At 42.7% G+C, this 25,382-nt stretch overlaps 1 protein-coding gene across 6 annotated transcripts; it reads right to left on the bottom strand.

The window, feature by feature from the left end:
• Positions 1 to 1,208: 1,208 nt before the first annotated feature.
• Positions 1,209 to 25,382, bottom strand: dnajc6 (DnaJ (Hsp40) homolog, subfamily C, member 6). 6 transcript variants are annotated; one of them, XM_064331939.1, is made up of 19 exons: positions 24,985 to 25,382; positions 21,390 to 21,540; positions 17,813 to 17,862; positions 16,764 to 16,894; positions 14,831 to 14,953; positions 13,861 to 13,994; positions 11,831 to 12,025; positions 11,244 to 11,361; positions 10,981 to 11,060; positions 10,559 to 10,752; positions 9,750 to 9,776; positions 8,451 to 8,837; positions 8,213 to 8,356; positions 7,853 to 7,948; positions 7,255 to 7,389; positions 6,523 to 6,828; positions 6,057 to 6,205; positions 5,801 to 5,977; positions 1,209 to 5,117 (listed from the first exon to the last, which is right to left on the bottom strand). In XM_064331939.1, the coding sequence occupies exons 1-19, from the start codon at positions 25,163 to 25,165 to the stop codon at positions 5,016 to 5,018; spliced, it is 2,880 nt and encodes a 959-aa protein (XP_064188009.1). In that variant the 5' UTR covers positions 25,166 to 25,382; the 3' UTR covers positions 1,209 to 5,015. The 6 variants fall into 6 exon arrangements, with proteins under 6 accessions (XP_064188009.1, XP_064188013.1, XP_064188010.1 ...); XM_064331943.1 differs by having other exon boundaries at positions 8,288 to 8,356; XM_064331940.1 differs by having other exon boundaries at positions 21,390 to 21,525; positions 24,985 to 25,381.

Here is a 25,382-nt window from a genome sequence, read left to right as displayed (position 1 = left end):
TCTGCCCTGGATCAATGTTACAGCTATAATAGTACAATCTAGCAAATGGAAAACAAACAGGTGAAATATTTACTGGTAATTTGACAAGTTGTTGTAACAAAAAAGGTGAAAATTACACCTACAATTACAGCTTCCACCCATATCAACAAAGCCAGGTTGTATCTGATATCTGATTTTTAATATAAAAAGAAAGGGAAGCAAATAACTGCAAGAAAGTATGAACTCAGTATATTATATTACTGTATGCACAAGTGAGATGAGGCTGTCCACAAAAAACACCATGCTTGCAATGTCAGACTGACAGCCAGAAAATAACCATGCGTTCATTAGCCTTGTCTGTCAGGCCAGCGCTGATAGGGTCCAATCTGCACCAAAGAGGCCCTTCTCGGATATTATTTTGTGCACCAATGATGTCAAAACAGAGAGACAAAAGATGGCTCTCGGGATCAGAAACAGGAACTGAATTGCCATCATTTCTGAACAAGAAGTGATTGGTTAGTGGCGGATGAAACAAAACACAATTACTAGGGCCACACACTATAATAGGTCAGTGGTCAAAAAATAAAAACACAGTTTATTGTTTATTAAATAGTATGGAAAGACTGACTCTCAAATTACTTGATGAATTTGATTGGGGCAGTGGACTGCAAAAAGCTCCATTCCTATCTCAAACTATCAGCTCTCTCATAGAAAACAACTTAATCAAATTTACCTTATTCTCAGAGAAAATTATTCCTCGAATATCAAAAGTGCACATATACGCAACAGGCTGAAATGGAAAAAAGGCTAAAAGGGCAAATTAAATATATGAATGGTAAAATACCCACTTTGTTATAATCAAATATTACTTGAGGTGGTTTACAATGGGAAAACAAACAGAGAAGGAATAGATTATGCATTCCAAACATGCAAAAAAGTTCCATTACTTCCAGAAAAATACGTCATTGTTGAAATGAGCTTTTGTAAGTCCAAAGAGAGTAAATAAACATAACACAAAAAATGTAATTCTGTTGTCTAAAAACATAGTCTGCACTGTGCATTTCTAAAAATTAATTTAAATGTGTCCATAAAGTCCCAATGTATACAAATCAACAGTTCTAACCATTTACCATATAATATTGATGTTATTGTCATCAGGGTAAAATAATATGTCAGAGTAAAAATCGTAGAGAATCCAAAAGTGAGAAAACAGACACAAAAACAGGTCACACCTTTTCAACATTTTCATTTATTTGTGCATTGCACATGTTATATGTACAGGATGGAATGGCCAACAGAAACAACATCACAGAAACATAATTAACATGTCAGTAATACTTTTACAGCAGACAAGCAAACACATAATTGTATCCAAAAGTCACCACTTTCTCATGACGGTTTAAGGGGTGCATGTACACTATATGAAGGTTAGCTTCAACATTGTTTTAGAGTCCAGATCTCTTCACTTTTCAGGCTTTTCAGGGGGAGTTTCCTTTCAGATGTCACCTCAAGCCAGATTTTCATGATTCAGTGAGTCACAGTTTGAGGATGTGTACTGCTAAAACACCCGGGTAGTCCATACAGTATGCCTGTGAAGCTGGATGATGGGTGAAGATGGATATTTTTGAACTGCCATACTCTATTTTGTGTAAAATTGAAGAGGACTGGAGATGCCTCTGAGTAAACTTACACAGCAGATATGCCATCCTTTTCTCTCATATACTGTAAGGCAATGAGTGCTATTCTCCAATGGCAGAAAAACACCCCAGAGGTAACTGCAATGGAACACTGCTAATGTAGCCATTTGCAGGTTATGGTTTTAAATGTCAAGTTTGTATAACTTAACACATAACCAGTGACTGCACTAAGTCAGGTATCAGAATGGTTTAAAAAGCATAAAGTATAAAGCATTCTTTCGTATTCCCATGGCTGTGTTAGCATAAAAAAGATCATGATAGCCATATATGCTTTAATCTGTATTACACTGACAATGGAACCATGCACACAGAACATGTGCAAGATAAATTTGGAAAATGGTAGCCTCTCTTGGATCAACAATTATGCATGTTCTGGACATTCATTAAGACTTACACATACCAACTGTTATTACATAATGTGATTAAAATTCTGGGAATATGAGGCCTACGTACAGATTTATATTGAAATGTGTAGGTAAAAGGAAGAAGGAAATGTGGGAGGAGGTATAACGTGTTACAAAGTTTGTATTATGATATTTGTCAGTCCAGTTGTCAAAATACATATCACTAACAAATTGACAATAACTTTCCTGCAATGAAAACAGGCACTGCACTTTCAGCACATGAACACCCACCCAGTTTCTGTCAGCAGTTGTGAATGCTTTCAAGTTTGGTTTTAAAAAATCAATATTTATTTAACGTAAATACTACAAAGAATTATTTTTTAAATAAAATATATATTTTTTAGATAAAATTATTATTAGGATTTTAAAATAAATTATACAATATGTCCTTGGTGAACATTGTATGCTAAAACAAACATAAATCAACACACATCAGCTAATGTCACTGCGGAGCATTAAGAGAAACATTTAAAAAATATGACTTCCCTTTCACAGGAAAGGTTTGACCAGGTTGCACTGACACTCCCAAGGATGCTTCAGTTACTGGCGTGGGGTGATTCCTGTCAGTAAATGTATTAGTCACACATTGCCAGAGAACAGCAGTGCAGAGAAAACACAAACAATAGTTGTTTTACTTACATACCAGAGCTGCGACTACTGTTCATTATGTGATTGTGCAGTCAATGAAAGTAAAGGGAAAAAAAACCTGTAGCACACTGGACCACTTCTCCATAGTGGGCAGCACTGTGTCTCCATATAACATTGTATCCCAGAATGGTATTGTGCTGTATTTTCCTCAATGCAAAACTTTTATGAATAACCATGGGTTTTAAAATAGGGGTACCGGAGCCATTTTTAAATATCACCCAGTTAACAGACAATATCCATCCATGCCGTTTTCTACACTGCTTATTCCTCGTAACGGTAAGGGGGTCGGGGGTAGGGGGGCTGGAGCCTATCCCAGCAGCATGCAGTGGGCAGGAATGCACCCTGGACAGGTCACCCATCCATCACTGGGCCCACACATAAATCACTCACACATTTAGAGCCTCCAATTAGCCTACTCCACGTTTGTGGACTGTAGGAGGGTACTGGAGTACCCATCAGTAATAATGGATAATATTTCCACGGGAATTAAGGAAACCCATGCACAAATATGACACACAACAGGTAAAAAATAATAAAACAGAGAAATGATCAACATTTTAAAATTAACATTACAACAAACCCTATCGGATGCAGGCGCTAATTTTACCTGCACTTCTCCAATATACATCAAAGTATTGAAATTGTACTTTCATTAGCCTGATATTGAGAATGCACATTAGATTTTGTAATATTATATGTAATGTTACTAAGTGTAACACTGTATTCAGAATGAATTTTAAACCTATAAATTAAACAAGATTTTTCTGCAGCCTTCCATTAATACATCACATACACAGAAGCTAAACGTAAAAAGAACACTTCGCTTTTCAATAATGATAAGCCCCATTGTGACCGTTAAAAGCAAATATGGAAGTTGGCACAAAAATGCCACAATGTTCTGGAGAACACAGTATGAGAGTTGTTTCCAAACTGAGGATTGGTATTGTGGAGAAAGAAATAAGAGCAAGACAAGGCAAATTTGAGTCTTTCTGAGATTAATCTCCACACCCTGCCAAATCTCATACCACTTTTGTAGTGTTTTTTGGAAAGCCGTGGGAAGAGCTCTCTCTTCATCTAGGTTCTGTACACATTGACTTGTTTAGCAGTGGCGAGAGAAACGGGCTGTAGGGAACACAGAGTCTCCGCTGTACAGTACACAATGTACCGAGTGAGCTGAGTCCTGTGTCACCTGCAAAGTCCTCATTCACTTGTGAAAGGAATGGTGGAAACAGACTCTACAGGGGGCTAACTGCTGTAATTACCATGGATACCTCAGATACAAGGAACTCCACTGGGTATACAATCACACAGTTGACAGGGCAAATCTGTAAACCGAACAGAAGACACATACAGTACAGGAAACAAGACGGCCATCTCATGGGGGCAATCCTTGTCAAATAAAATGCATGATATACAACACTTTGTCAGATTCAAGTTACCACAGGTTTCTATTCCTGACCAGAAATTAACTTCACAAACTGCCATGGCGATTTGCTCAATATCTAACAGTACCCAGTCAACCTGGAAACCCTGTAGTATCACGACTATTCATCAAACGCTGTTTGCAACCTTTCCCTGATGTAAAATTTACAGTAGGACCCTAGAGCTATAAACAACTTAGGAACATTGAGAAGTGGTTATGAAAAATTTGCAACATACTGTAAGTACAGTAAATGATTATTATTTATTGTTAGTGTACTATTCGTAAGTACTTTCTGAGCTATTTCAAAAGCTCAAAAAGTGGTTTATTACCAAAAGGAGAGGGGCATCAACTTATCAAAAGGCAAATGATCTGGATGTGGGTGAAAGATTCAGTTGCAGCTAGAAACATATCCTTGTGTGGGGATTATGTGAATGCAGCACAGATGTGAAAGTCAGTTCTAACCTTCATCAAATTCCAGCTGATTTACCCTTAAAATAAGGACCTACTGCAAATCCAACCCTTCTGTAGTTTATTTTAGTTCTGAATAATTATACTAGCCTTAGAAGGTGCTTGCTTAAATGGTGGTTGGACCTCAAGAGATCATCTGCACCATTCTTCTTTGCTTGCCAGTGTTGAAAAGATTGCTGTAACACAATTTCTGCATCTCTCAGTGGACAGTATGTGTACCAGGTATATATGCAAGACTTATGCTTACACACCTACACAAGTTAATTTGTAAATTAAAACGTCTATGGGAGAGAGTCCTTGCAGTGGTGACAGTAGGAGAAGGAACGGTGGACCACAGTTCAGATTGATTGGGAAGTCAAAATGGGGGGGGGGGTGCAGTAGTAAATTTTTCATGTTTCAGTACAACGGTTTTTGTCCTTGACTTTCAAATTCTGACCAGGCATCATTCAGTTCCATAAAAATCATCTTGGCGTATTGTTCATAGGGTTCCCCGGTGGCCTTGAAAAAGGCAACAAGAGAAAGTTTGTTGGATGTTTTTAAAACTGAATTTACAAAGACAATTCAAAGAGAAGATCTTTTCCATGTTTGTTAAATATTAAGGTCTACATTTTCATTTACAAAGACGATTCAAAGAAAGGACACTTAAAGCCGTCATTCTGCCAGGTATAATGTATTGTACCATTATATCATTAATGCCAGTCAGAAGGCCAGACTGTTATCATGTTTCCAACGTGCTGCAGTAACACCTGTTCAACAGCACTATATAATCTGTTGTCTCATATCGCCATTTCCAATGCTGTTTTTAGAGTAAGCTTGTATTCTTCTTCTAACCAAGATTTCTTGTTCTTATTTTTTTAACCTTGCTGGGCATCTACTGTAACATGAAGTTATGCAAATCACTTCATAATTTATGCACAAGAACTTCTCAGGAATAAGATTATTGGGGCTTATGCAACAGAGAGACTTATGTGTAACACAGGCAATGAACAGAAACAGGTAATCAATAGCAAGAATTTCAAATACTTCTTTTTACAAAAAACTGCCGTGCTATATTCATTCTGACGTGACTGATCGGACCCCTCAGTAAGAACACGATTCATATTCCTTGCTGCATGCATGTATGCAGTATATAGGCATACAGCATAAGCCCTACACCAGGTGTTGTACAGCACAAGACTCACTTTGTCAGGGTGAACCACCAGCACGGCCTTGCGGTACACCCTCTTGACCTGGTCCGGGGTGACCAGGTCGGCCATGCCCACGGGCTTCCACCGGCTCTCCCCCTCCCATAGGACCGTGTGCATGGTGGAGAGCAGGGCCCGGATGTTCCTCTCCTTCCCCTCGATCCAGTCCAGGATCTGACAGGAAGAGAGCAGAGTCAGGCCTCCGCTCTCCTCTCCTTCCTATTCCCCCGTGTTCACACACATTCTGACCCACCTTAATTTTCTCAGGGTCCATCTCCTTGGCCATCTCCTCCTTTCTCATCTCCGCTATTGTCTTTGGCCCTCTCTTGTCCTTACCGCCAGCGAAGCCTTGTCCAGACAGCAGGTCATCAAAGTTAGCGTCTGCTACTTTGGGCTTGGTCCCTGCACAAAACGAAAGATCAGAAGGAACCATGTTCGTTTTAGTTATCAGTGCGGTCTCACAATGTGCCGAAGAGTATTACTTAACCTCAGAAATGATGGTCTCTGAAGAGCATCTGATAAGTACATTTAATGCACTTTGTCAGAAGAGACAGTTCAGAGAGAAACTCGCAGTGCAGAAAACTATGCGTTAGCTGCGCTGTTCGCTGTTTTCTTCCCTGAATTTGAAATGCGCAGTTGCATTCGTAAGCCGAGGTCACGGCTGCAACACCACCTGCATCTGGAAATGCAGTCAGTTTGCCCTGCTCTGCGAGACTTACCAAAAGACTGCGGCAGCTTCCCAGAGGCACTGGGGGCAGCCCCTCCCATGCCAGAAAAGCTGACGTTGTAATTGGGGCGGTTCTGCGGGGATGCGTGGGGCATGGGCGGGGGGCCCGTTTTGGCCGGCTGTTGCTGGGGCTGCCACTGTGTGCCCCCGCCCTGCTGCCACGGGGTAAAGCCCGTACTGGGCTGCCAGCCCCCGCCCGCCATGTGCTGGGGAGAGGGCCGCTGCGGAGACCCCATCGGGGGGAACGCTCCCCCTGAGCCGGTGGGGGTGCTTGGCTTGCTGGAGAAACCTGATCCACCTGGAGGAATGCCAGGAGCACAATATTCCTTTTTGTGTTTCGTATTTTGTTTCAATTGTATCACAGAGAATAACTAAAATACAATCTGCTAAATCAGTGGTTCTCAAACTCGGTCCTGAGGAAACCTGTGCATGCCGGTTTTCGTTACAACCACAACTGCAATCCTAGAATTTTATTATCCTCTTAATGTTTTCCACGTTTTAATTTTTCTTAATTAGGCTTGTACAGTAGAGGGATTGTACAGTAGAAATTGCTTTCATGCCACGAAGAATAAAATATCTATGCTAACTGATGAAGCTGACACAATAAAACAATTTAAATAAGCATTTAATCTACTGTAACTGATTTTCTAAAGGAGGGAAACAAACAGACACTATAATGACTGTGCAGTTTCTACAGGGAGACATGAGGTGGACTGCCCCTCACCTCCCAGATTTGTCCCCAGAGCACCAAGGTCAGCGAAGGGGTCCAGCGTGTTGGGCTTAGGCTGATGTGTGGGAGTGCTGTGGATGGAGCCAGTGGGGCTGGTGCTGGCTGATCTGCTGCCCATTCCAAAGCCTCCTATGAGAAAAACCCACAATGCGGTTCGATCGCTGCCATGTAATGCCTGTGGTTACGGCTCTCTGGTGAAAGGGCCCAGAAATAAGCACCGCTACACTGAAGATATGCAACACAAACTATGACATCATGTATTTCACAGTCATTGCAGAGGCAAAGACGAAAGTAGACCCAAATATTTTTGAGGTACTCACCAATGGAGTACAGCTAAAAAAAATAAAATATAAACTATCCAAAAAGGTTTTTTTTCCTTTTAGCCAATCATTTCAACATTAAACCCACGCCACTTTCATATTTAACAGCACGCAGTCTGCTATTGATGTGCCATTTCCTGTTTGAGGCCTGCACCACAAGAGGTCACTGTTGAGCTGAATCCCGATGAACAGTGATGTCACAGCAGCCCCTTCATTTAATCTGTTAGTTCTGATGCAAAATCAGGATAAACAGGCAGGATATCATGCATTACCGGAAGCTGCAGGTTTGTTCCACTCCCATCCCCCCTTTGTGTTCTGCTGCTGAATACTGACAGAAGGGGTGGTGGGATGAACTGGGGAATTACGTCCTGGATGGAGGAGAACATAATTTAGTGGCAGGTTTAACCCAGACAGGTGAAAGGCAAATCTCATGCACTCATAGCTTACTGGATGCACTGCTGGGGCTGTAATGTGGTTCTCAAACCACACGTGAAAGAGCAAGCGGCGCATGCACACACATCCTCCCTGCATACATCACAAACCAGAACTGCGACAATGCACACACTGTAGGAAGCCACATTCACGCATGATGCATGTTGGTTAGCAGCAAGCTCCACAGCTGCATGCCTTACCCATGCCTGTATTCTGCACAGTGGGTGATGGTGACCGTGCCACATGCAGGAAAGGGTCCGACTGCCTCACATTACCTGGCCCTAAAAACGAGCCCATAAACTCCTGCGGTTTGGGGCTGGATCCTGACCCGAAAGGATCGAAACCTGCAGAAATAAATGAGAGGAGGTCCCGCTTGTGTCTGAGCGCATCCCAGAAGCACCCGTCTCCCACGGCCACGGAGAAAAGCGGCGGACTTACTGTCTGCAGAGCGGGGCGAGGGGCAGGGCGAAGAGGAGGAGGGCGCCGTTCTTCGCGGGGTGGACTGGGCAGAGGCAGGACCGCTGTCTGGGTGGGGGCGGGCTCCAAACAGGTCGCCGAGCAGGTCGGTGTTGGTGGGGGGTTGGGGGGAGGAGCAAGCCAGGCCCCCCGCGTCCCCGTCCAACTCCAGCAGGTCCACGTCCTCGGCGGGGGGCGGGGCTGGGGGGGACTGGACCTCGGGCTTCGCGGCGCCTTTGGGCGTGGCCTGTGCGCCGCCGGGCTTCTCGCTGCTGGTGTTGCTCTGCTGGCTGGACAGGGACAGCATTTCGTCGTCGGAGGGCTCGCTCTCCTGGGTGGTCTGCCCGGGGCGGCCGTCCCTGCCGGGGTCTGTGGAGCGCCAGGAGTCACATCTCAGCATATCGGACACAAGACCAGCACGGAACCTCAGGAAAATGACGCCCCCGCTTCTAAGCATTGCTTCCTGTCGTCTTTGTGTCAGCACACTAACGCCATTTTCAACCAAAACATGTTTGATTTGCCAGAAAAGCAAGATCGCACAGCAGACGGCTGTTTATACAGAGAGGTGTCAACTATTTCAAACAGACCAGAAGCCAGAGGCAGCACTGGAACATGACATTTCACTTTGTGGATGGCTGTTTCAGTTCCTCATGACTGCAACTGGAAGGTTTCAGCTGTACTTCCTTGTGGTTGGCAGCATTATATTATACAACAATCTGTATTTTATGGAATTTAACTGTCATAAATGATTCAACTGGCATTTGCAAAAAACCAGCTATGGCCCCCTTACCCTTACGGTTACTAAGTCTGACAAGCTTTACTCAAGGACAGGCTCTACTACAGATAAAATTACAGACTAAAATATATTATTGGTTTATAATATAATCTGTGGTACTAATCCACGATTCCTCTAAACACATTCCTGCATGAGTGGCAACCCGACTGCCAAAACTGGCTCCAATATCAAAATCAAGAAGCTTGTCTGTTTGTTAAATACGATTGCCAGGCATGAATTGATTAGTGAATCACTATGTCGATCAAGATGTCAAACTTCAAATTTCAAACAGGCAATTGTGTCTGTCCAATTGGGATTCTGGGATTCAAAATCTTATTGCACGTGACTGATTCACCTCTTTGATGAAAAGCAGCCATCATCTGTGCCAGATGACTAGCTGGACAATCTCTACAGTACACAATCCTAGCAAATCTGCCACAAAAAACTGCACATTTAATGGGGCTATGCTATGGGTCTTCAGGGGTCATTTCTATGCTACACCTTACCTTCCAGATCCAGTCCCTCCATTTGTTCTTTATGGGAGAGAACGAAACTGCATTATGCTGAGTTAATTACAGCAATGATCCTGATACCTATTCAGTAAAATATTTTCTGGGGAAATATATTTTCATACTTGATTTGAATAAAGTCTTGAGTCCCAATGGCAACTATATAGCAATCATGAAAAAATATGTAAATCATAATTCCTAGGTAAAGAAAGTGCTTAAAGCAAAGGTACAGTAGAAATGGTGAAGTTATAACTTGAGCTTGCGTGGTAAAAGCTGCTGTAAATCTGCCTGCTGTGTACAGATAATGTGCAGGAGCAGCTGTAAATCTGCCTGCTGTGTACAGATAATGTGCAGTAGCAGCTGTAAATCTGCCTGCTGTGTACAGATAATGTGCAGTAGCAGCTGTAAATCTGCCTGCTGTGTACAGATAATGTGCAGTAGCAGCTGTAAATCTGCCTGCTGTGTACAGATAATGTGCAGTAGCAGCTGTAAATCTGCCTGCTGTGTACAGATAATGTGCAGTAGCAGCTGTAAATCTGCCTGCTGTGTACAGATAATGTGCAGTAGCAGCTGTAAATCTGCCTGCTGTGTACAGATAATGTGCAGTAGCAGCTGTAAATCTGCCTGCTGTGTACAGATAATGTGCAGTAGCAGCTGTAAATCTGCCTGCTGTGTACAGATAATGTGCAGTAGCAGCTGTAAATCTGCCTGCTGTGTACAGATAATGTGCAGTAGCAGCTGTAATCCCACCACCAAAATGAATATTATGAGACCGCTCCCCACAACTGGGTGTCAGTGTTCTCTACCTGCAATGGCCAGAGCATCCTGGTGCTCCTGCTGGCAGGAGAAGAGGACATTTGGAATCAGGTCCTTGTTGGGGAACTGCTCCCAGGGTGGGGTCAAGTCCTTCTGCTTGTCCGCACTCTCCACCTCAATCTCCAGCACCACGTGGAAGAGCTGGGGGTACTTCTCCGGTGAGTCACAGGCATCCAGCTCGGGCCTACACGTACATGCATACACACGCATGCACGCACGCACATACGCACACACACACACACACACACACATACACGCGCACAATAAATAAACATATACACATACCCACATGCATATAAAAAACAAACATATAGATATATACAGCACATGTGGACAGACACACATACTGTGTGTGTGTGTGTGTGTGTGTTAACCAGGTGATATAAGGCCACAGGAAGGAGTTGGGACTTACTTTGTAAACTTTAATATTGTGGAGCCTGGAGCAATGAACCCAGTGTGGAATTGTATTTGGAATATTTGTGTGTTTGTCACCTGCAAAACAAAATGAAACGAGCAGTCTGATAAAGCTGTGATATGCTCGTGTGCAATCAAAAATATCATTTAGTTTGTGACTTAAGTTAGCAACTATGAATTCTGAATGAAAGTTATGGTTTACTCTCACTTCTGTGCCCAATGGCAACTGAGGACGCAAAAGCACGCTCTGCTTCTCCATACCTTGGCTTGTAGCCGGCCTCCAATGGTAGATCTCATGTGAAAGACGGAGACCACCACGTCTCCATGAACACTCACACCCAGAGGAAACACAACCTTTCCTTCCTGCACCTTGTGCTCTCTGGAGGAAGAGATGCCAGACAAAGACACCAAATATTAATAATAAGGTTGATAATCAGGTTTAGTTTCCATGCAGTTTACCTACTAACTAGTTTACCTGCATTGCTCTGTGCCTTCCATGGCACATTTTAAAACCACAAACGGTTCTGTAATTACAGAGTGATATTTAAGTAAAATTCAGTCGAAGTTATTTATTAGTATATATATTTTACTGGATTACTTTGTGACAAACTCCAGTAAGTTTCCCCTGTGAATAACGGATTACACATAGTCATTAGTCATCTGTTTGTCTCCACTTTTATTACCCTCTGAACAAAAGCTGATTTTACGACAATCACTTAAAGGAGATTTACTGCACCCACCAAAAATGTCTGTGTGTGTGCGTAGGTGTGTGTGTGTGTGTGTGTGTGTGCGTGAGGGTGTGTGTCTGTCTCTCTGTCTGTTGTCAGAGAAACAAAGTGCTATTCTACCTCATTCTCTCATAGTCCTGTGCTGTTGAAAAGATCTTAGTTTCACCGATAAGGATGTCGCAGAAGGGCCGGCAGCCACTGCGCTGTTTGTTGAAGCAGGGGACAGGGCTCATAGTGACCGCTTTGATGACCAGAGGCTTGGAGTGCGGTAGCGTTGGCTTCTCAGACACCATGCTGCAGACATAGCCAATATACCTGGGCACAGGAAACAAAAACTCAGACAAATAACCTGCAGTGAGCGCATACAGTACTTCACAAAAGGAGCTTTCGTACATCCCATGTGTTATCATTTAATAGTCAAATTAACTTTCTTGTCCAACAGGTTTCTTTTACATCCATATTTGTCCCTTGTTTTTCTGTAGACCCATTCCACTGCTGCAAAATCCCCTGACAAGGCATGAGCCGAGCTTTTTGGCTGAGCGGGGACCAGCTCGTACCCCCACTGCAGCTACGAGCCGCCACTTCTGTCCATCCTGCAATGCGCCAGCTGAGCTGTGCAGCCTTGCACCAGAGAGCTGCATCTGACTGACCACCACCTGCTCCTGTGCCATGAGGCAGAGGGGAAACCCTCTCTCCCCGCACTTAGGCCAATCATGCACCATCCCAAGGGATTCCCGTCTAGTTGGAATAATTATGGTTTGATTCTGGACCAAGGGATGAGTCACTGAACCAAGGGCTAGGGCTTTATCTGTACAAACCAGGGATATTTTACCACAAGTGCAAAGCTCATTTACACAATTAGCACAATGCTCTCTTGTGTGTCTACATTGTAATCTAAATTTAACAAACAGAAAAGCTTGTCATTTCTTTTGTTTTTCCACTTGTAATGCATTCCTGCTGCTGATTCATTTGTATAAAAAAAAAAACTTTCAACAAGCTTGAATTTTTCCTTTTTATATAATCGGTCATGTGTGTAAACAAATATGGCTACAACCTTTTACAGAGAGGCTGAACAATATGGTACATCTGATCCATTGTCATACTGTAGACATTTCTTTTGAAATTCCAGACTTGTTTGCACAAAACATATCAGATTGAGTCACAATCACAGATTCTTAATATTTCCTTTTCTTTACCAGTTCATTAATGAATGGAATTTTCTGCTGGCCAAAATGTGACACAAGTTTACAAGCTGGCAATCATTTTTAAGGCTTTTATACAGCCTATGTTTGGTTTTGTTCATGAAACTCAATAGTTCTCTCTCAAAACTCTGTTTGCCAAAAAAGACCTATAACATTGTCAGCAGTCGCTTTGTGTTCTAATTGCAGTCCACACAATCAATGCAGATACCAAGTCACCACTCTGCATTCTGTAAGAGAAACACTGGCAACATGCATTAAACCCAGCCCGGTACTTCCTGATAAACCACTGACTCACTCTCCGTGTACAGTAATGCTATTCCCAGAGCATGACGCACAATTGGTTGCAATGCTGACTAGGGAGGGAAGGTTTCAGTAGGCACAGTAACCCTTGTCTGACTGCGTAAGGTACACTACTCTGGTAGTTCTGGGACTTGCAGTCTGCCTGCGCAAGCTGCACATGAAGAGTACTCCACTGAACAGTGAGAAGAAGCAGTGAGATGACTGGCAGGACACAAGCACTTGTCAGCCCTCTCCAGAACTGAATGGATGACATCACAATGATGGGCCTGCAAATACACCTGGGCATTCCACATGAGGAAAAAAGGATAAAAATGAAGGACATGTGAGTGATAACTTCCTACCTTACTTAAGGGGGGAGGAGGGTATTTATACCGAATAGCTTAGAATCTCAAGACAATAAGCCATTGTTTTGAGATATCCTGCATCTAGAATTCCCATATCATAATATTCTTTTGTGGTGCATTTTTGTTTCAACAAATTCCTGGAAAAGTTATTTCATGTGTTCATGCATTGCATAGAAAAAAGACACAAGAAAGATCTCCCATGTGGGTAACTCATATTGTAGCTAAATGAGTGAAGTGGGTCTGAGACAGTCGTAATGGAGGGCAGCCATTTGGCTCACCAGTACAGCACAGAGTGTGGCCCTACCTCCTGTGCGAGGGCCAGAGGCCGGATCCGGGTCTCTTGGCGCTGAGCAGCTGCATGGCAGGGACCGGGTTGTAGAAGAGGTGACAGAAGCAGAACATGGCACACACCAGAACTCCTGAGGGGGCTCGGCCATCCTTATACAACAGGGCACAGGAGACAGCAAATTAAAGATAGATTAACCAGCTTCATTTCTTAAAATAAAACTAAGAAATTGTGAATTCAAAGTGCATGGGAATAAACAAGAGATGATACATTATGCACTGCAATTAACTGAAAACAAACTACTTGATTGAAGCCCATCATATTCCCCATTCACAGTTAAATTATTATGTACACACAGCTAGACCCGCCTAGTTTTGAGATAATGCCAACTTCTGCAATTTTGTTGTACACTTACATCTGCAGAATTTAAATGTGAAATTGGACCAGGCAGAATTTCCATCAATGGATCCTTTGAGCAGTTTTTGTAGAATAAATATTTCCACAGTTATACACAGCCCATTTGAAGGTTATATGAGGATATAGTCTACATGGGATTTCCTTCCATTGCAGCATTGCTGTGTTACTGAAGAAAGCTTGTTTATAACAGCTTTGGGGGCAAAATTCTAACTACAGGAGAACTACAGGCACTTCATGCCCCTTAATTATGACCTTGGTTTAGCCAGAAATGTACATAATGGCGTCAAGAGTTAAAAAAGGCAGTTTGACAAAAAAAAAATCCACAATGCTCTATTTTGACTGGAATTGAGTGCAGCATGTGTTTTTACTTACCCCTTGATTTGCCAGTAAAATAATGGTCCGAAAAGTGAAGTCTAACCTCAAGAAATGGAAAACAGGCATGCAGCAAACTATGCTTTGCTTGGAACACATCATATTCTACAAATCGTTCATGCAGTGAAAGATTTCACATACAGGGTAGGAGACAGAGAGTGAGAGCAGAGAGACATGCCTCGCCTTCCTCTCCTCTTACCGTGCAGGTGATCACACAGACATTCTTGGGGTTCTGTCGGAGCCAGTTGTGCATATTTTTGCAGACAGCAAACAGGTTATGGAGGCTGGGGGCCTGACGGGCAGGCCAGTTACATTCTGACACCTGGCGAGAAGAGAGTGGGCACGGGTCACATGACACTGGCACATCAAACAGCTTCACTCTCCTGTGGGCAGACTGAGGTGCCATGATGGGTACAGCACAGAACATTATAAGCTCCTTCATAAAAGAAAAAAAACTAGTCAACAAAGGCTTTAAACATTGTACTTGAGAGAAACAATAAGAGCAGACTCCATGATGATGCGTGCTTCGTGTTACTGGTGCTGTCTGAATGGGGATCAAGAGCAACTAACAAAGCTCTTACCCAAATGTGTGACATACAGTAACTTGTCGTAGCAGACTCGCACACACACAATGTTATTCACAACTCTCCTTGTCCAAACGTCTGCAGTAAGCTCAGCCAACAAATGTGCATCAAATTACACTGGCTTAATCCTGGAAGTGGAGTAACACCAGTGGATAGACTAAGGATCAAATGCATGAGCTCTGTAACCACATGGTAGAGCTCTCTAATGGTTTACAGCAGCTCACTGCACCAAACACTCAGGTTTCTTAAAAGGGTATCTAATCAAGCTTCAATCGTGGCTCTGGCTCTAGACACATACACACTGCACTGGGATACACAAGCACAGACATGCAGAACAGCAAAATACAACAGCAGCACTGTTAGGGACAATAGTCAGGGAGGAAAACCTGACTACACTTGAAGGATCGAACCCATTAGTGTTTTGGAATAATTCATCATCCTTAGAGGCATACCATTAGACAGAACAGCTGCAGGCTAAAGCAGTGATGCAATGTGTGAGTGTGTGTATGTGTGTGTGTTTGTGGGTGTGTGTGTGTGTGAGTGTGTGTGCATAGATTTCGAAATAAATACAGCATATATGTAGATAAGCACACATATATACATGTGCTATATTCACGTGAACGCACATACACACACAAACACACACACACACACACAGACGCACACACATACACACACACTTTTAATTCCCTATTTTACTTTTTCTCCCAAATCTGGAATGTCTAAATTAAAACTGGAGGCCTGTCTCTTCAGTGCAACATCGTCCATCAGTTCAGGAGGGTGCACATTAAGACATGCATCCTCCAAAAGATGCGCAGCCCAGCACCATCTTTATTCACTCTGCAATCCATCCGTTGAGCTGCGCACTTGTGCTGGAGGACACAGCACCCCCAGAAGAGTACCAGCTGCACAACAACTCAAGTAATACCCTGCTCAGACCAAGTCAGCAGACCCATAATAATGACCCAAATTTGGAAAAAAGACACAAAAAAGAAAGGGTCACTCAGAAAATGCTGAGACAATGAAGATATTGATGTACATGGTGTAGATGAGTAGATGCCCGTTGAGACAGAATGACACATTCCCAGTGCACAACCAGAAAGATATGGCCTCTCCCAGGAGCAAAGCTCTCAGAGTATCAGACTCACCATGGTAAGTCACTTAATTACAGAGTGGAGCAGAGTGCAACATACAAAACAAAAGAGAACCAAACATAGTGCACTGGTTGCTGGTGCTTAATTGACCCAGCCGGAGGAAATTTATAAGCACAGACGAAAATGGAAACACCTGAGGATGGGAAAACTTTTAAACAGGACAGAGAAACTTTCATTTTCTTACTTTAGTAATTGTACACAATCAAGGCCCCTGTATCCTATAACAATAATTTGGAGGAACAAGCCAATAACCTACAGTACTTCATTTCATAAGGTTTTTTAAATTGAAGCCATATTCTTTTTTTATTGGTGTCTTCCATAGGCCCAGGACTAACTCTCACCCACGACCATCCATATCCAGGTTAGCCAACACGTCCCGATAGGCTGCTCTCACCCTGTTGGAGAATTTTGCGCCACGGTAGTTTCTCTGGGATAGGTTGAAGACTGTATAGTGGTCCATGTGCCGGGAGTCCAGGAAGGAGCGAACATCCTCGATCTCCACAGCGTCGGCTGGGTATGACATCACTGTCAGGGAAAAGAGAGGATCTTTGTCATCACAGCAGTAAATGATCCCAGCCTCTGATGACGATGGAGTCAGTGGAGCACGGCTACTGCATTGTGTAAAATTTCTACGCACAGGAGCTCACTGTTTGTGCCTCCACAATACTCATATCAATAGGATGAAAGAAGTAGTATTACAGTAAAATAATAGACAAGGGCCTCCTTTGTGAACCCTTAACCGTGGTCCCTGGCTTGTCTGACAACATAAAGGTGCAAGTTCAGGATATGAAGAGAATGATGAGAGAAATCAGGCTCATGTGAGTAGGAGGAGGAGCCAACATCCCATAAGACCCCGAATGAGCCACCGCAGAAGGGTACTTTGATAACCATGTACTGGTAAATGGAGGTAAAGAAGGCTGTATAGATCAAACTTTGATGATGTAAGTCACTGGTGCGTCACATTACAGCCGCAGCTCCCAGAATGCCACAGGGTGTCAGTGGCTACCCTACAGACCTCTGCACAGCCAGGTGTGGCAGGGGATTCCAGCCCCAGTTAAACTGCCTCCTCCTGAGTAGTGTGCTTATTCCAAATAAAGACACTTAGAGCACACCCAGAGCGGAAGGTACCAGACTAAAAACAGGGGGAAAGATTGACGCTAAGCACAGAATTGTTAAAAACTGATTTGCATATTGAGGCAAGCTAGAGTCAATTCTAACTGACTAAGCGACAAGCTCATTCCATAACCCAACGCCTTCTTTATCAATGGAAAACAACAATTACCACAAGGACCATTTCTCTACGCTCAGAAGCTGGGCCAGTGATCAATTCGGACAACTTACCCAAGCAAGAGAGCAGCCAAGCAGTAAATCGAAAGCATTATCAAATATCCAACACTTTACTGCAAACCTCAGGAGAGCCTAAGGGATCAAGCCTGTACTTACCGATGATTCGAGAGGTGATATAGGCAATGTCCAGCTCTCCTTTTGTATAACTGTAATGAAAGCAGTTGTACATCCTGTTTAGTAAATGGCAGACATTTGTACTCTTCAGTCATATCATACTAGATATGCTTGGTGTCATAAAATAATAACGTGTGAGAGACCATCAACAAGCCAGTCCTACATTCTGCTCATGAATTGTTTAGTTCAAACAGAATACTTTGTTTTGACAATGGATTTCTCCAGTCACTAAAGTGAGGACAATGTAACTTGTAAGATGTTGCGATTTTGGAAGAAGTATAAGGTGAGTTATGTGTCTGTGTGTTTCTCAGTCTGCTGTAAAGGCAGTGAGCCTTGAATCTCTAAGGCGATCTTATGTTTCATTATGCAACAGATAAATCAGCTTGGTTAAGCTGTTAAGGATTGGTAAGACAGCATCAGTAAGCAATCTTCAGAAGGTGATCACTGGAAAACAGTGTTCTATTTTAAGGATTGATCACGGATGCTTTTTACAATGGAAAGGTGTCACATTTTAATGCCAGCAAATTTCAAATGCAGTATTAGCACAAGTTCCTGACCTTCAATCATAGCCCTTTGCTGGCTGCCTTCATTCACATGACACTAATAGACTTGGTGCTAAGAGGCTTGATGTACTGGTTTGCATAGGTCTGCCTCCACGGCATGGTTGGGATGCACTACAATAAAATCAAGACTCTCCCTCCCTGATACAGTATCCTTTGAGCGTATCTACAAAGCTTTGAGCATTCACTTAGGCAGCCACATGGCAGACAGTGGATATGCGTTTTACATGCACGTGGGCATTACGGGATCCCTTCAAAGCCGCCTTTTCATTGGGCCGGTCTGCTATTTTTAATCCCTCTCAGTGTCAGTAAGCTACCCCAGCTTGACCGAAATAACCCACACGCTCCACTCTGCTGGACTGAGCAGAGTCACAATCCACCACAAATCCAGTCAGTGTTTAGCTCCTCTGACTCCTCCCACTTCCTGTGTGTAATATCTGTCATGACACGAATCCCTGAGGCATGAGGTGAAAGGTGTGACACAATACACATGCCTCCTTCACACATACACACACGGATAAATCCAGGTGGAATAATACATTATGGATGGACGTCTGACGTAAAACATTTGTAATAATAGGCTTGACAGTACTTTCTATTGAGAAATTTTAAGCTAGAGTGTAAAAGTGAAACGCAAGTTATGACAAAATAACATAGCTCCTAAAAAAACCTTTGTATCCTCAAAAAATGTTGACACTTCACACCTAATATGAACTCCTTACATCTCTTTAATTAAAACACAAATGTATGCATGTATGTACACGTATGATGCATATCTCTTTCTCTTTACACACACACACACACACCCTCATGCCCACCCACACAGGAATAACAGGAATATGAGCAGGAAGTGAGTGTATATTGTAGCTACAAGAAAACCCATTTATTATGAGTTCTGACTAATTACAGTCAGAACTAACAGACAGTACCAAGTACATTTTCTAAGCTATCCACCCACTGTGTAGGGAATATTATGAATATGTAAAGTTACTGTAGGAGACTTAATTTGCTACAGCATGCACTTGCGGGCAAGTGATGGGAGCGTGCATACTAATGCATAACTTCTTGTCACATTTTTAAGCGGAAGTGTGTCACTGATATTTCTGGCTGCAAGTCTGAACACCTCACCATAGTTTCACTTTTTTAAATACTGTCTAACAGCAGGTGCAAGAGACTTTGCAGCAGAGTGGCAGAATTAACTGAACATAAACACAGGGACACGGTGCTGTTGGTTACACTTCCCGCACAGTGTTAAAACAAATTCCCTTATATCATGCGGGAGATATTTGCCATGAGATGTCATCATAAATGCATGCATGGGAACGCGGTGCCTCTCAGTGAAGTGACACACTGGGACTTTGTTGCTGGGTTCTTGCCCTGACGGCTAGCTGTTCTGATTGCTGTCAGGCCCACACAGACGCTTCTTTGCATGGCCAGAGACGACTGCGAAGAACAGCCCTCCGCAACCAGGAATTAGTTAGACCTTCTGTCGTCTCTCCCCCCTGGCTTTCTATAAAGTCTCTGCCTTTCATCATTAGTCTTTTTATTAAGTCTATAAATCTTTAATGCATGGATATTTTGAAACAGGTCACATCTTCAACCATAAGTGCACATTTATAAATCTGATTTATAAATCTCAGTTTCACTTATAAATCCTCTTTGATCTGTCCTGTGAAGCCTGGATAAATATAAAATATTAATATAAACACTGATATCATGGCATAGTCATGATGGCTCTCAACTAGTTTGGTTCCTACCTCGACTATCTCACTGACCAGGTTGCATACGTCGATGCAGTTTTGAGACCTCAGGAATGCTTAGCAGTTATCCCTCAGGGCTCAGTCCTTGGCCCTCACCTCTTTCTCTCTATGCCATGTCTCCTGGCTCTGTCGTCTCCTCCCACGGCCTGGCTTATCATTCCTATGCTGACGACACATGACTCTTTCCCTCTCCTCTCGAATACACTGGTCTCGGCATGCACAACAGCTTGCTGAAAAGACATCTCAAGTTGGATTTTAAACCTTGAGATGAATGTGGCAGGGCTTGGTTTGGGACATTTTGGTGCCGAATCCCGGGAATATCCCGGTCTTTATTAAGCAAATTAAGAGAGAGAGAGAATGCACTCACTAAAAACAAACAAAACAGCTTCGCCCTTCACCCTCATGGGATCTGGGTAAAAACAATAAAGCAACAGAACAAACTAAAATAACAAAGACAAAATAACAAAAACTACAAAACACTTTCCAGCCTGTTTCGTGCTGGCACGTTCCACTCTCTCTCTCTCTCTCTCTCGGTTTGTGTCTTCCTCGGTCACAGCCGCCTACTGGGAAGAAAGAACACTTTAAATACCTGGATTAATTACTGATGCACTCCAGGTGTGTGTGCCTACTTAACCAGTAGGCGTGGTCCTCAGACTGCCCTGAACCTCTCCCACAAACCGAGCCCTGCCACAATGAGATTTCCACTGCAGTCAGAACAACAGAAGCCCTGTCATATTCCAACGCAGACTGAAGACTAACCTCTTCAGATTGCACCCTAGCTCCTCTGATCACCTTAACCTGCCTCTTAGTTATAACTGGGCAAAGATATGTCAGTGTAGTGTTACTTTCGTAGTAAGTAACAATACTAATTTTTGTTTGTTAGGTAAACATTACACCTATTGATTATGTAAGGTGCAATTTACACGGTTGGGGCCACAAACAACAGTGACTATGAAGTTAGGAGGACAAACAATGCAACCATCAGGACCCAGAACAGTCTTGCAAACTTTTTATGGGAACAAGATGACCCCTACCAACACCACTCAGACTGGACAAGCCAGAACCCAGGATATTTCATTGGGAAAACAGATGACCAGTACAAGGTCAGTTCACATTTTGTAAAAAACCCCCACCACAGGCACCCTTGGGTCAGGTAGTAATCGGACTGAAACAAATATTTGGACTGAAGAAAGGCATCATATGTGCATGTAAATAGCTGGGGAAACAGCAGGAACTTACGTTGACACTTGGTGCATGACTTTGGTGGAGGTGTCTTTTAGGGTATCTTTGATGTTGTCCTTAAAGTTGCTGAAAAACTTGCCGGCTCCCCCCTTCACCATGTCCAACAGGCCCCCGCCATAGTTGGCGTCCATATCTGGAGATGAAGCACCTTCAAGTGATCAGATTTCAGTCTTATAAAATACACAAAACATGGACAACCGCAAACACACTAACACAGAACATGCGCATTCTGATTCTAATTCTACAGACAGTCAAGCATTTATCACTGCAATACATTCATTCTTCATGTCGGAAAACCAAATATGTTCCTTGAAAACAGTGCCTACATGGAACATAGTCCCAGCCCTGATCAGGGCTTCTCCACGCTACACTAATGCTGAACACACAAAGATAAGTTCCTCTCATTGTCTGAGGGCTAACAGTCTGAGTGAATGGAACAGTGTTCCAGAAGGAGCTGACACAACATAGAACCACGCAGCTGGATTCTCATGTGATAAGAGATGCCTGCAGCCTGACCATCTCTGCCCTAGTAGTGCTGCAGCAGTACATTAAGAGAGTATGCTACAAAGTATCTGACAGACTCAGTTGAGGCTCCTGCATCAGCAGGTTTTCCTTCTTGAGTCCCTCCCTATGTGAAGTGTCATCCTTCAGAGGAACGGCCCACTAAAACCCCACTGAAGAGAAACTTCTCATTATCATGCGTCTTCCCTGTCAACAAGTGTCACAAATCAAAGTGATGGCCACACAAGGAGGTTGAAGCCAGCCCATTAGGCTCATTGCACTCTGTGTTTGGGTTGTGGTGTGCTGGGAGGTGGGAAAGTGAACCAGGGGAATAAAATCTTTGAGATAAAGTGTGTGCTGTATTGTAATGTTTGAGAAATGGTTAAGCCTATGTCTGTACAGGTAGACAACTGGATGCATGTACTGGGTGCATCCAGTGGTCACAAACCACGACATGATTCACTGACACTTGTGGCTGCAGTTTAAGCAATGACAGCACATCAGGGGTTATGCTACACTGATTCCTGTTGTTTGAAGCTGCCAGCTGAACAAAGCAAGGTCATCAGATTAGGATGCCAGTCACAGTCAAACCATCGCTACTGTTGTTCTTCCGCATGGTTCAGCCAGGACATCTCAATCACAATGTTATTCTGTCAATCAACAGTTGATAGGGAAGGGAAGACACACACCAAAAAAGCATCAAGGTGTAAAGGAGGGAGAGCAATCATGGGCAAGCAATCACGAAACAAAAATAATTTCCATATAAAATAATTTTCCAATATTTACTGTTGATTGACAAAAAAATAAAAGGAAAAAGACAGTCACACACTCTCTTATGCTCCCAAGAAATTTATTATAAAAAAACCTGAAATGCCTCTCTACATTTTTTGTCATAAATTACTTGGGAGCTTAACAGAGTGTGCAACTATGCATTTCCTTTTATTTTTTGTTTATCAACATTAAATAAACTAGAAATTTAATATATTAAATGTTAGAAATTCACCCAAGATACATGATTGGATACCACCCTGCAAGTAGAACGCAGTACGGTGGTATCCAATCATTTGTTATTTGAAATGACTATATAGCTAATCAGAGCTTGAGGTTATATTTGAACATTTTTTTTCAAGTCAATTGCATCAAAATGTCAAGCCAACAATTAATTAAAACAAATTCCACTAAAAGTGTTTATTTGGACTTATCAAGTATATCGCCTGAAAGTATACCAACAAATGTTTGGTGCAGTACATTCAAAAATGAACGTTTCCTGGATTTTACTGCGTAACAGAAGAGCACAAGGTATTTTTCAAGAGCTCTGGCACCCTTTAAATAGTGCCTGGGTGAGAATTAAAAGCAACAGCAACAGCAACAGCCATGGAAATAAATAGTGTGGCCTTCTTTTGGATCCGGCATTGGTAAACTTCAAAGCCCCCAGTGTTAAAATTCTCATGGTTACTGCTCTGAACTTACCAAACCCTTTTCATCCTCACAGCAGAGACATCTCTGATGCCTTTGTGAAGCCAAGAGCCCTGCTCCCTGCCAGACCCTGCCAGCTGACTTCAATAAGCCATCAGAATACAAATGACATAAAAGTTCCAAGAATAAACATTGCGGCTGGCCTGCTCTCTTACTTCCGATTGTAGAATTTTCTTGCTTAGAGATGCATGAAAAGCCATGAAACCACAGCATGCTGATTGACAATCTTCAAATGAGATTAACTCTGAAATTAACTATTCATAATTTGAAAAATAGTATTAATGCTTCAAGAAAACGATATTCAGGATATTGAAAACATTTTCACATGGTTTTGGGTGTTCTTGTTTAAGGGAACACAAGCATACACAAAGGATCAATTTCTGTCCATTCAGCATGGAAACGCTATTTTTGATCAGATTGTTTCTGACAGCCAAAACTATTATCCAGCCATTTAACCCCTGAGGACAACAGCTTGACCCAGACTCAGAAATACCTTATCTCCTTCTGGGAAGCAGTCCTACAATTTTGTCTCATGTACCGGAACAATTTACATCCACAATCATACAGTTATTTTTTCTGTGTATTTTGGGTTGGTGCATTAAGCCGAAATAACATCTGTGGAATCAAAAAACTTTGCTAGAAAACACTTAAATTAAAATACAACCTGTCCTAAGCATTGCTTTTACAGTGATGAGGATTGTTTCTAAAGTCATATGATAGTGATGAAGAGAACGTGCTTCACATTATGCAGGTCTCAGAAGAGTATGATGAGACTGAGGTGCAGCTGCATTTCTTTTGCTCAGACTGCCTGCAAGTGTTGCAGAGTCTAGACTGTCAGCAGATCTCTGGGCACTCAGCACTGAACTGTGAACGCCCTGGCCCCACTGCTGTAGGGTTACAATAAAGAGCCCAGGCAGATTTAAAATATTTGCAGCAGTGTTCTAAGGGACAGAAGATATCAAATGAACCCTTTACATTTCCCAAAACATCTCCCTCCACCTCCCACCTCCATTTCTTGCAGTGCCAGAGGTTCTCACTTTTCAGTGCAACACAGTGAGAACAGCTCACATCATCACCCTATCAAGCTTTGGTAGTAAACTGTCCTCCACCTGCACCAGTCCCAAAGGCCGAGCCAACCACTCTATAACATCTTCAACACGGAACCAGCACAGGCCAACTATCACCTATGAATTGTACAGCAATTCAAGAAATGCTAGTAGGCCACTAGCCATGACTAATACTTAAATGAACAGAAAAAGTGTAGTTGTATGATTATTTTAAGTATACTAATATATCATTGTATTATACCGATATAGAGTGGAAAACTGTACCCTGCATTTGCTGTTGTTTTACAACATCAAACAGCGTCTTAACATGCTTTTTTACATTACATTTAGAACTTGTAAACAATACGTGCTGACGCATAGGCTACTCAGCGTAATTCGTACGATTAAAATAAAATAAATGAACGTCAAAAACGTTGAAGCATTTATCCAAGAAGGACTGGTCGCTAATGTAGCAACAGCACATCGAGGCCACTGATGCATGAAGCACCCCCATGCAGCGATACACCCTGATAGTGAGACAATGCTTCTTCTTATGTTCGAAGACTTACCTGAGCTGTCCATGGTGCTGTAGTCGTCCGGTGTCACTGGGCCTGCCCTAGCTGCTAGGTTTGCTGGTATCGAGCTGCCGCTTCTCTCTCGGTTATTGAAGTCACCGCTGCTATCGACCAACTGCAAAGATTCGTATCCATCGTAATTGGTCTTTTTCTTATAGCCACCCAACAGGCTCATGAGACCGGCGCCAACGTTTGTCAATCACTTACAAAAAATAACATCAACAATACATATCCTTTCCGACCGATTTAAAAAAAATAATCCTCTCAACTCTGGCTGCTATGTTTCACCGTTTCCTTCTACCAATGAAAGGAGCCGTCATTAGAACCGCATTCACAACCCAGCACAGGGAAGGCAGGCAGTCTCTGTGCGGAGTTAATGGGTCCTTTCAGGC

This window comes from Anguilla rostrata, chromosome 4 (assembly GCF_018555375.3).
Source record: "Anguilla rostrata isolate EN2019 chromosome 4, ASM1855537v3, whole genome shotgun sequence".
Lineage (NCBI taxonomy): Eukaryota > Metazoa > Chordata > Actinopteri > Anguilliformes > Anguillidae > Anguilla > Anguilla rostrata.
Note: the sequence above shows the minus strand (reverse complement) of the source record. Positions and strands in the feature narration are given on the sequence as shown.

Bases quoted from the DNA above. Each gene is read 5' to 3' on its own strand.
- dnajc6 (XM_064331939.1), bottom strand. From the start codon at position 25,165: ATGAGCCTGTTGGGTGGCTATAAGAAAAAGACCAATTACGATGGATAC. The intron at 7,949-8,212 runs GTAAGGCATGCA...TCCTCCATCCAG, and splicing joins TGTGCAGAATACAGGCATGG to GACGTAATTCCCCAGTTCAT. The intron at 6,206-6,522 runs GTAAGTCTCGCA...CGTTTTGTGCAG, and splicing joins GAAGCTGCCGCAGTCTTTTG to GGACCAAGCCCAAAGTAGCA.